Raw genomic sequence first — 10,779 nt, 5'->3', positions numbered from 1 at the left:
ATGCTGAGCTATGGAAGGTGAATAAGCACACTGGAGAACTGCAGGCAGCTTAAGATGATGGGGCATGGAGTTCAGCTGGAGATTACTCAGGCCTCAAGTATAAAGTAATTGTATCAATTAGGAGTGAAATATCAATACTTATTAAATTACATTTTATTAATTAATTTTATCTTAAGTTATAGGTGATTTTGAAATGTGATAAGCATTAATAATAATAACAGCCAGCAGCTAAGCCCAGTACTAAATGCCTTCTACATAACACATTGAGTCCTTATGACAATACAAGGCAGGCGACTCTTATTTCTTATACCCATTTTACAAGGGAAGAAACCAAGACGCAGAGAATTTAAGAAACATGAACCAAGTCACATGCACTAGACGTGTTACTAATAGGCACTTAAAGATACTTCAAGAACTCCAACAACCTGGAAGGACTGTATGACAAAGAGATGTTCCTATAGTCTTTCAGAAGCTTTCAAAGGTGAGATGACTGGGCCAATCGTTTGCCCAAGTCCAGCCTCACTGGTATTTAGTTAGAGAAAAATTCTACGAGACATTCCAAACAAAGAAGACCTTCAAATCTTATGTCAAGTCGTTTTCTGGAACCAGAGTCTTTAATGGTGGACGTATAACTTTACATATGACTTATTAACTCATTCGGAGTACTAACAGTACCAATTCAAAAGGTGGTATACCTAAAATTCTCAAGCACTCAAAGAACAGAGTTGGAAGAGAGAGGACTAATATTTAGATTTAGTGAAGCTGCTTAATTCTTAGCAAAAACATATACATTTATATAATATAAAATTAGACTTCCCAGCTCATACAATTAAAAGTTTTTCTAAATAAGTCAATGTTTGCCTATTTAAAAAATGAGAAACAAATGATAGAATATGAGAAAATAGTAAATGTAAAAATTTATACAATCTTAAAGAAAACATATACACGTGAGGATTAATCAATTAATGAAAAATAACTAAATTCCCTAGGTTAAAAAAAAAATAGTCATTTTTTCCTTCCAGAGGCAGCATACAAACGGCCAACAGGCACAAGAAGAGGTGCTCAACATCACTAACCATCAGGGATTTGCAAAACCACAATGGGATACCAACTCACCTGCCTCACAATGATGTATCCCTTCTGCACGTGCTCGGAGTCTGAGTTGTGGCAGCCACTACGGAAAACAGGATGAAGGTTTCTCAGAAACAATAAAAGTGTAACTACCATATGATCTGGCAGTCCCATATCCCGTATTTCCTTACATCAAAAGGAAATATAATGACTATCTTGACAAGATATCTACACTTTCACGTTCACTGTAGCATTATCCATCATAGCCAAGACAGGAAAACAATGTAAATGTCTACTGGCAGATGAACAGGTAAAGACAATGTGGTGTGTGTGTGTGTGTGTGTGTGTGTGTGTGTGTGTGTATGCATATGTGTGTATACATATATATATGCATGCAATATTACACGGCCCTAAAAAAAGGAAATCCTCCCATTTGTGACAACAGGGACGAACCTGGAGGGCATATACTAAGTGAAATAAGCCAGACACAGAAAGACAAATACTGCCGGGATCTCACGTATATGTGGAGGGAAAAGAAGAAATTGTGAGCGTGTGTGTGTGTGTGTGTGTGTGTGTGTGTGTGTGTGTGTGAACTCACAGTAACAGAGAGTAGAATGGTGGTTATCACTGGACGGGGGGGAAGAGGAATGGAGAATCACTGTTTAATGGGTACAAAGTTCCAGTTTTACAAAATGAAGAGAGTTCTGGAGATGGATGGTGCTAATGGTTATCATGTGAAGGACTTAATGATGCTGAACTATACATTTAAAAATGATTAAGACAGTAAATGTTATGTTACGCATATTTTAGCACAGCAAGAAAAAAATTGGCCAAAAAAATGGACGCAAAAAAACTTACTAATTCCTGCAGTCTGCAAAGAAAAACCCCCTTTTTATGCTGAGGTCCCCCAGTTTAAAGTCACTGAAGTCTTCACGTCCAGGAGCTCTGGGACTAAGTCACGTCACAGGTTTCACGTGGCAGAGAAGCTCGTTTGTTTTCTCTTGGAGTTAAATAATCTCAACTCAAATTTCATCTATTTGAAGTGCCTTGAAAATTCTCATTAAGTAATAATTTTTCATCTTATTCTTGCCTTTAACTTCACTGAATTTCAGGCCAATGTCTTGGATCAGCCGCTCATATTGGCATATTACCCACATATATCATTCCAGCTTTCCCTATAAAATGGCATTGCCATTTTAAAATTTCACTTTTATGGTATGCTCTTCGGAAGTCCCAGAACATTTTGAATGGGAGCAATTAAGAAATAAAGGTCCACACCACTCCCCCTCAGGCAATAAATCACTCACAGACTAATGTTACCCTTGTAAATGAGCCCACTGGCTAAGTTTAGTATCTCAAATTCAGTCTCTGCTTTAGGAAAGCTTATTGCATCTACGTCATAAACGGAGTTGATAATTTATACTGAAGTTATTTCTAGAAAAAGATTTAGAATGGCTTATGATCAAATATGTGTTTATGTATTTATACTTACACATACATTCAACAGGACACGCATTTTCATGGGGGTGATATCACCACCAAGGGGATGGAAACCAGTTCTTCTTGGCAGGGGGGAGGTTAAAAAAAAAATTAGGTATTAGAATAGTCTGTGGCCTTCCAAAGCTTCACTCTACCCAATAAAGTCATATTCTTCAACATTTACTTTCTAGCGTTACACAGAAATTAAATGAATGAATATGTAAATAAATTCAACGTGTCCCTTTAGTGGGGGCAATAGCAGAAAAAGATTGAAACACTGCAACGGAACAATCGCATGGGAAGAGAGAAAGGAAGGCGAGACCCTACAGCTGACAAGGGAGTAGTTTGGTCCCCACCGCCGGTCAACAGGACGTGAGCAGTGCAGGGCAGGTGAGGCAGGTGAGGGCAGATTCCTGCACGCATTGCCTGGCTGCATATGAACCTGGGCCTCCCCTTTTACCTGCCATGCCCTCCACTTGGTGTTCTGCCTCGATGAGGTTTCCCCACTCCAATTACACAGAAGTGTGAACACCAAGGCATGGTGGTAATAGAGCTCTGCTCACATACAAACATTCTGGCCATATTGCCCCCTGATCAAGGCCTTTGGGGGAATGTCTCTCCCAGATTTGCCAGGTGAAGGTATGTCTTCAGGTGGCTCTCCTCGTCTCATCTGCAAAGCCTCCCACGGGACCGTCACGCGTTTCTGTCTCCAAGGGGCCTCCCTGACTTCTCTCACCAGCCTTGGCTTTGGCCAAACTCCCCTCACCCTCTTCCCCAAGCACAGCAGACCAGGCGGCCCTTCCAAACCCAGCCTGCATGTAACTAGCACACAGTCATCCGGTCTGTCCCCTTGAGTTTCCTATCACGTCGTCTTTCCTTTCACTCCCCATCTGGGAGATCCAGCTCGGATGTCACCTCCTGTAGGAATCCTTACTCAGCGCCCCCCTCCCCCCCGGTCATCAATTTGTCATTATGTCTCCATTTGCTGGGCCCTTCTCGCTCTGCTGGAGCACCTGTCACATTCTGCTGTTCTCAGGCCTGTGTCACTACAGCCTTCCTCCCACTTATTCCAATTTTTCTGCAGGGATGACCAGGCCTTCTGGATGTTTCTATCCCCTTGAGTTTTGACTACAGAGTCAGGGGCTGAAAAAAACATTTAGTAAATTGATGGACCACTGTATTTTCTTTAAAGGGACATACTATGCTTAAAAAAAAAAATGTTTAAATACTTTTACAAAATAGTCTTAGAAAAGAAAAGGTTGTAAAAAGAGTCTCTTTAAATGAAGTGGTTCCTCTGGGTCTGGAGATAATCAGCAACGTGACATGTGGTTTTCTATAAATTTCCACAAAGGAACCTGTGACACTGTATTTTTGTTTTCAAATCAGAAATGAATAAAGTTGAGTTTTGTTTCCAAAAAAAGGGCGGGGGGGGGGGGGGAATGGTAGGTTCTGCACACAAACAGAAAACTCCTGGTCAGCCCAAGAGCACAAACAGGTTTCATCTCCAGGATCGCGTCTGAGTGGCTGGAGGGGTCTCTGTCGCAGAAGCTTGAGAGGCTGGGGGAGGAGACGGGCTTAGCTGGATAGTGGTGGCCTGATGACAGACACATGACCGTCATGGGCAGACATGCAACACGAGCCCGGCTGACCTGCATGGGGCTGAGTGCTGCTGCCTCCACACGGCCCGGGCGGTGGGCTTCATGGAGGAGGCAGCGGCCTCAACTGGCACGCACATCTCATCTACAGGAGATCCGCTGGATGCAAAATCAGCAAGGCCTGTTGTGTGCCCGGCCTTGTGGTAGCAGGTTCGCAGCAATCTTTTTAACCTTCACCCTAATCCTATGAGATGACGTTTTTTATCACCACCTGACAGAGGAGAAACTCGAGGAATTAAGTAACCTTCTCAAGGTCACATCGTATGAAAATTGCAAAGCATGGACCAGAACCCAGGCCCGCCTGACCCCCCGGGGCCTGTGCTCATCCGCCACCACAACCTCATCTCCAGGGTGCTCAGGAGGGGGCCCTGCTGACCTAAGTAACTCTGGAGTAATAAAGAATCCCATGGGCCTACCAGGTAAGTGCGGCTTCAAAAGGCACTGCAAATAAACCCAACATCCACACACAAGAGCGGAACACCGGCTGTCCGGCACCTGATGTTTATTTTCCCAAAGGAAAGAAAGAAATCTCGAGCCTAAAGCAGTGATTTTTCCTTTCCCGTAGGCAAGACTGGGTACACAACAGCGTCTCCACGCTCTAGCAGGGGCGGTCTGTGGGTGCACTTCAGCCCTAACACTGATGCATGTTGAATCTGCCGTCGCACCTTCCAAAACAGAGGAAAGCAAGGGGCAGGAAGGACTTTCAGGGTGAGAGAAATGCTGTGTATCTGCAGTGCGTTGGTGACCACCTGACTCTACGGAGTTTCTAAACTCATTGAATTTAACACTTAAAAAGTGGGTGATTTTATTGTGTGTAAATCATACCTCAATGAAGCTGCTAGAAACAGAAGTATAGAATCCGCAACAGATTCCAGCAGCACAGAGAGCCGTTCACATGGGGTGCGGGGAACCAGGTCAGTAGTTCAACCGCACGTGGCTTCCGTGGTCGGTACTCGTGGCCTGTTTCCTGGCCTCTCTTCTCAAAATCTAGACAAAACACAGCAGAAGGCAACATGGCAGAATTGGCTCTACTTTGCACGTCCTCAGTAGATGTGGATCACCCAGGTTCAGGCGGTTATTTTTAAGCTCCTGTCGATGAGATTCTACATATTTAAATGGGTAACAATTATTTGTGTTTTTATACTCTGAGATATGAATGAGGACCACTTATGTCCACCGCTTTAAGAAAATCATGCAGGAGGGGTGCCGCTGGGGTGGCTCAGTTGGCTAAGCACCCAACTCTTGATTTCAGCTCAGATCGTGATCCGAGGTTGTGGGATTGAGCCCTGCATTGGGCTCCGTGGTGAGCATGGAACCTGCTTAAGATTCTCTCTCCCTCTCCCTCTGCCCCTCTTCCAGCTCACACTCTCTCTAAAAAAAAAAAAAAAAGAAAGAAAGAGAAAGAGAAAAGAAAGGAAATTATGCAGGAAATAACAAGCTATTTCTAAGAAGTTGAGAAGGAACCAGTCACATGTGGAGGCCGGACCAGGAGAGTCAGAGAGGATTAGGACGCTCATAGGAGAAATCAGCACCTCTGTGTTTGTGAGACTATATCTAACCCCCTTTTGGTCTGTTTTAAAAACAGATATAACTGGCTCCTGAAGGCTGGTTCCGGAGGGCGTGGGATCCTGCAGAGTGAGGATTTAAACCCCAAGGTGATGGCAAAACATCTGAAGTTCATTGCCAGGACTGTGATGGGACAGGAAGGAAATGTGGAAGGTGCATACAGGACCCTAAACAGAATTCTCACCATGGATGGGCTCATTGAGGACATTAAGCGACGGCGGTACTATGAAAAGCCTTGTCGCCGACGACAGAGGGAAAGCTATGAAACCTGCCGGCGGATCTACAACATGGAAATGGCTCGCAAGATCAACTTCTTGATGCGAAAGAATCGGGCAGACCCACGGCAGGGCTGCTGAGGCCTGTGGATTGTAGGCCCAGTATGAAAATCCCTCTCCAGCTGTCTCCTTCCTATCTCAAACCTCATTTTTTCGCCCCCTTTTTATAATAATAAACTCAATCACATATAAAAAAAATAAATAAAAACAGGTATAACTAATGTACATTATGTTAGCATCAGGTGTACAATACGATGATTCAATATTTGTATCTGTTGTTAAATGACCACAAATAAGTCTAGTTAACATCTGTCACCACATATAGCTGACAGGTTTTTTTTTTTCTTGTGATGAGAACTTTGAAGATCTACTCTTAGCAACAAACATGCAATACAGTATTGTTAATTAGAGCTGCCGTGCTTACATTACCTCCAAGGAATACTTATTTTATGACCAGAAGTTTGTGCCTTTTGACCCCCTTCACCCGTTTCACTCCCACTGCCTCCCCTGGCAACCACCCACCTGTTCTCTGTGTTTCTGAGTTTTGGATTCAGGGAGTCTATTTTTGGTCTCACTTTTCTGAACAATAAATAGGAGATATGATAATGCCTTTATGATATTATAAGTCTAAAGGCCAATGGAATGTTCTGCCAGCCCCAAAGCTATTTCAGTGGTAAACAAGGCACCCACACATTCTGGGGCGGGCGGGGGGCTGGATTATCTACGTTTTGATCTCTATCAGTCACCGGGACATAAACTTTTCGAAGCAGCCTTGACTCTCAGAAGTGAAATGGCTCTCTACGGATAATTACTTTTCTTCCTTCAAACGCCACAGCCCTCTTTCAGCAACTGTGGGTTTGTAAGTTAAGCCTGCATGATGCTCAAGTTGCTTGATTTGACGAAACCAAAAATATCCTTTAAAACATTTAAAAATAAGTACAAATGTGTCTGTGGTAAGAGGGTTATACACTCAGTTAGAACATGAATTCTTCATACCATTTCCAGCCACGCGAGGAGAGTGATTGAAAAATTCAGGACAAGCAACGTGCCTGCTGTCAGTGGCACAGCCTCCGAGCAGGCGTGCGGGGGGGGAGCACACAGACACGGCTGAGTTCTCGCACGCTCTGCCTTACCGTTGTGTAAAGGGGGTGTGTTGCACCCGACGCTGGGAGTCAGGAGAGTTAAAGGCCGACTGCCGGCTCATCGTGCATTTGGCTCTCCTGTTTATCGGGACGGCGTGTGATCATTACCGTAGAGGTAGCCATTAGTCATGAACTACTTAGGTGCCAGGCATGACTGAGGCAAAAAGACACCTAGGAAGCCCAAAAATGAAGTTGAGAGGTAAGATGCACATACGGGACATTTAAATACTGCTACCACCGTCAAGCCTAGCTTTCAGAAGCCACTCAGGCTCGTCCTGACACTTGCAGGGCCCGGGGCCAGGGCACAAACAGAGGCTACGTGCCAGATGACTAGAATATCTAACGGTTGGAAACCAAGTCAGCAAACTCAAATATGTCCTCTCATCCCACCTCGCCACATACACCTTCATAATGATCCGAAGACCAGGCTGGTAGTGAATGTGCTCAGAAGCCTGGGCTGGCAGACGATGGGGCAGGGAAAACTGGCCCCTGGCCCACCCTTTCCTCTTCCCAGCCTTGGTTCCATCCTGCCCTGTAAGGCCCTTACGTGCATGCGTGGACCATCCCCCCCGCCCCCGCAACACAGCCATGCTCTGTCAACACGCCCTTGTACACAATTGCCCCTTGGGCCTGAGCACTTCTGGGACAATGGATCTAGGACAGAAGTCCAAGCAGATCCCGTCACCCCATGGGGTTGGGAACGTTTGGCCAGAGAATTCCCAGGTTGCAAAAACACAGAGCACAGTCCGGGGGGGATGGCCTGGAGTCCTAGAGGCCCCACAGACTTCTCATTCCAACCTAAGAGGCACAGCCAAGAGGAAAGGGTCTCTATACCCTGGGACTCAGGTCAGGGGCTCCTCTTATCTGGACATAAACGTGGTCCCAGAGTCTCTGACAACAATGCTCTAATCTGTTCTATTTAGACACTGTAGACTCAGGGACTAGAGACAAGTGGGCAGTAGTGCCTATTTGGTCAAAGGATTTCAGAAGACAGAAAGAATAGCGACCCCAAGTGTTAAGAGATGGTAACCATCACAATGCATGGGCTTTCTTAAAATGCTATACGTTTTCTCCCAGCAGGTCAGGACTGGAAAGTGGGTCCCAATCCACCCTTCTAGAGAGAGCAGATCAATTCCAGTATCGGGAATGGTTTTCTACAAACTCTGGGAAGACACTGAAACCAAAGATTAAGGGTTCGTTTGCTTACTGATTTGAGAAACATTTACTGAGGACGAGACCCTGCTCTAAGCTTAGAAGATGCAATGGTGGACAGAACAGGCAAGAGTCCTGCCCTCACGGGGCCTAAATTCCAGTGCGGGGATAGGCAAGAACACAGGAATAAGCAAATCCATTTCCACGTTGTGGCAGATTCTGTGATTGAAACAAAACAGGGAGAGACTAGAGGATGGGGAAGGTGTGTGTGTGTGTGTGTGTGTGTGTGTGTGTGTGTGTGTAGGGATGGCTGTTTTACTTAGTTCAATGAGGAAGATAAAGTGCTCCATGACCATCAATGGCAGATCCTGCCGATCGAGTGGTCAAACTCCACAGTGGATCAGGTCTCTTCTGGGGTAAAGGTGAGTCTGGGGAGCAAAGGGGTTCCATTCTGAATGGAAATCCCAGCTGCCCCTAAGAAGCTGCATGTCCCAGAATATGTCACTCGATCTTGCCTTGCCTCATTAAAGAATTTGTAAATGGAGAAAAGGGTGGTGTCCACATTGTAGAATTATTATTATGAACCCTAAGTGAGATCATACTTCTCAAGTGAGTAAGCCCAGTGCAGGCCACGCTGTAGGCAGCTGTCAGTATTAAATTATATCAATTACTGGTAGTTCAAATAAGCTTGATGGCCAGAAGGTTTTTGTCTCATATGAAGTATGGTGAGGCTCAACTTCCTGGAAAAAGACACACAGTAAAATACGGCACACCTGCCTGTCAGGTGGAGGAGGTCCCTTGGGAGCCTCAGATGGCAAGCACAGTGATGACAGCGGGGGACAGTTAGACCACAGCCACCGCAGCTCATGAGGGTTCTGCAGAGACTTCCCTTCACCTTTCTGGGGAGTGTTTCGATTCCCCTTAGAATAAAAGGATAAACTGGATTGGGGTTTTCACATTTGAGCCACAGGAGGATCAAAGGAGCTCCAGGTCAGGCCACTTGGGAGATTTGGATTCAGTAGGTCTGAGGTGGAGACGAGGAAACACATTTTTACTAAGCACCCACGTAATTCTATTATGGGTGGTCTCCTGACCCCGCTTTGAGCGACACTGAGCCGGATGATGATCTTCTGTCTTGTGTGGCACCTTTTATGACCACCTAACCCAAATTCGGCTTGAGAGTCTGCTCACATCAAAGGATCAGATGACTGTAAACTTGAGCAGGCTCAGGAGTTGGCCTGGCCCTAAACTTCACAAACTCCCACACGGCTTCAATGGCTGACTGGATAGATTAATATATGCAAACTGCCTTGGGCACCATGGGAGGAGGCATCATGTCAACATGGAAATACAGAAATGCGTGTTTGTTACAAGCTCCGAGGGCCTCAAAGGAAAGGGGAGCTGTGTAAATGCAAATCAGTATTGTGTTATGTATTGTAATTTTTAGCAGCTCTGAGGAAAGCAAACCTTAGTGCTTCAGTTAGGCTCCTGGGAATCTCATCTTGACAGGGTAGGAACAGTCAGTTTCTATCAAGCACATGCTCCCCAAAATGTTAAATAATGGCTCTGGTAGCAACAATTTTGGAGAATGTTATTATTCTGTCTCTAATTTAAATGGTCCTTTTTGCATAACAACAAAATAAAATTATAAAATAAACACCACCACAAACAGAAACAAAAGACAACACAAGCAGCCAGGAGAGCTTCATTCACATCTGTTGCTAAGCTGTTAGGTGACCTTGGCTTTGTGAGACTCAGTTTCTCCATTTACAGCAGTGTCACCCCCTTCCGCTAACGTGTGGATCAAGTGAGGTCATGGCTACGGAACCACTCTGGACATGGTGGAGCACTTCACTTCCTTCGTATCACCCTAAAGAACAGCATCTCCCACGGTTTCTCTGAGGCTCCCCCAGCACAGTCAAGACTATGCTTTCCAGGATGCTAGGAGAGTTTAGGATGGCTGCAAGTGAGCACAGAGGGTCTTTGGAGCAGGAAATTGTGTCCCGAGGCAGCTGTGTGAAGAGAGGGGGGCAGAGATGGCATGATTCTGCCTACAACTGAGGATATCATCAGTCCAGAGTTTCTGTAGGATTCAAACCACAGCGCGTAATTAAGAAGAAACATTTGAGGCAGACCATCTGTGAAATCTCATCAGATGCTGGGGAGGGGAAGGACAGCCAAAGATGAGACACGCCCAAAAGGCAGAAGTGTGGCCACTGCTGTTATTGACATGCACAGAGTCATTATCTTAGTCCGACCTAATTTCCCTGCTGATATTTTGGCCTCTCGTTCCATGTGGTCCTCTTAGATGTATTTCTAGGTTATGCTGCACTTGCCAACTGTGGATGCTCCAGATGAGTCCCTCACCTTTCAGGCCCCCATCATGGGCTCTGCCTCGAAGCTGGTGACGTCCACATGCAATTGTCTGAACCTCCATGG

The 10,779-nt window shown here is 45.3% G+C and overlaps 1 protein-coding gene across 1 annotated transcript; it reads left to right on the top strand.

The window, feature by feature from the left end:
- The first annotated feature begins 5,804 nt into the window (after positions 1-5,804).
- LOC109248984 (28S ribosomal protein S21, mitochondrial-like) lies at positions 5,805-6,233 on the top strand. The gene has a single exon (XM_053910167.1). The coding sequence runs from the start codon at positions 5,864-5,866 to the stop codon at positions 6,125-6,127; it is 264 nt and encodes an 87-aa protein (XP_053766142.1). The 5' UTR covers positions 5,805-5,863; the 3' UTR covers positions 6,128-6,233.
- Positions 6,234-10,779: the final 4,546 nt, after the last annotated feature.

The sequence above is a fragment of the Panthera pardus genome, unplaced genomic scaffold, assembly GCF_024362965.1.
Source record: "Panthera pardus isolate Hobbes unplaced genomic scaffold, ASM2436296v1 HiC_scaffold_22, whole genome shotgun sequence".
In the NCBI taxonomy this organism is placed as follows: Eukaryota; Metazoa; Chordata; class Mammalia; order Carnivora; family Felidae; genus Panthera; species Panthera pardus.
The sequence above is the reverse complement of the archived record's forward strand: the minus strand, read 5'-3'. Positions and strand labels throughout refer to the sequence as shown.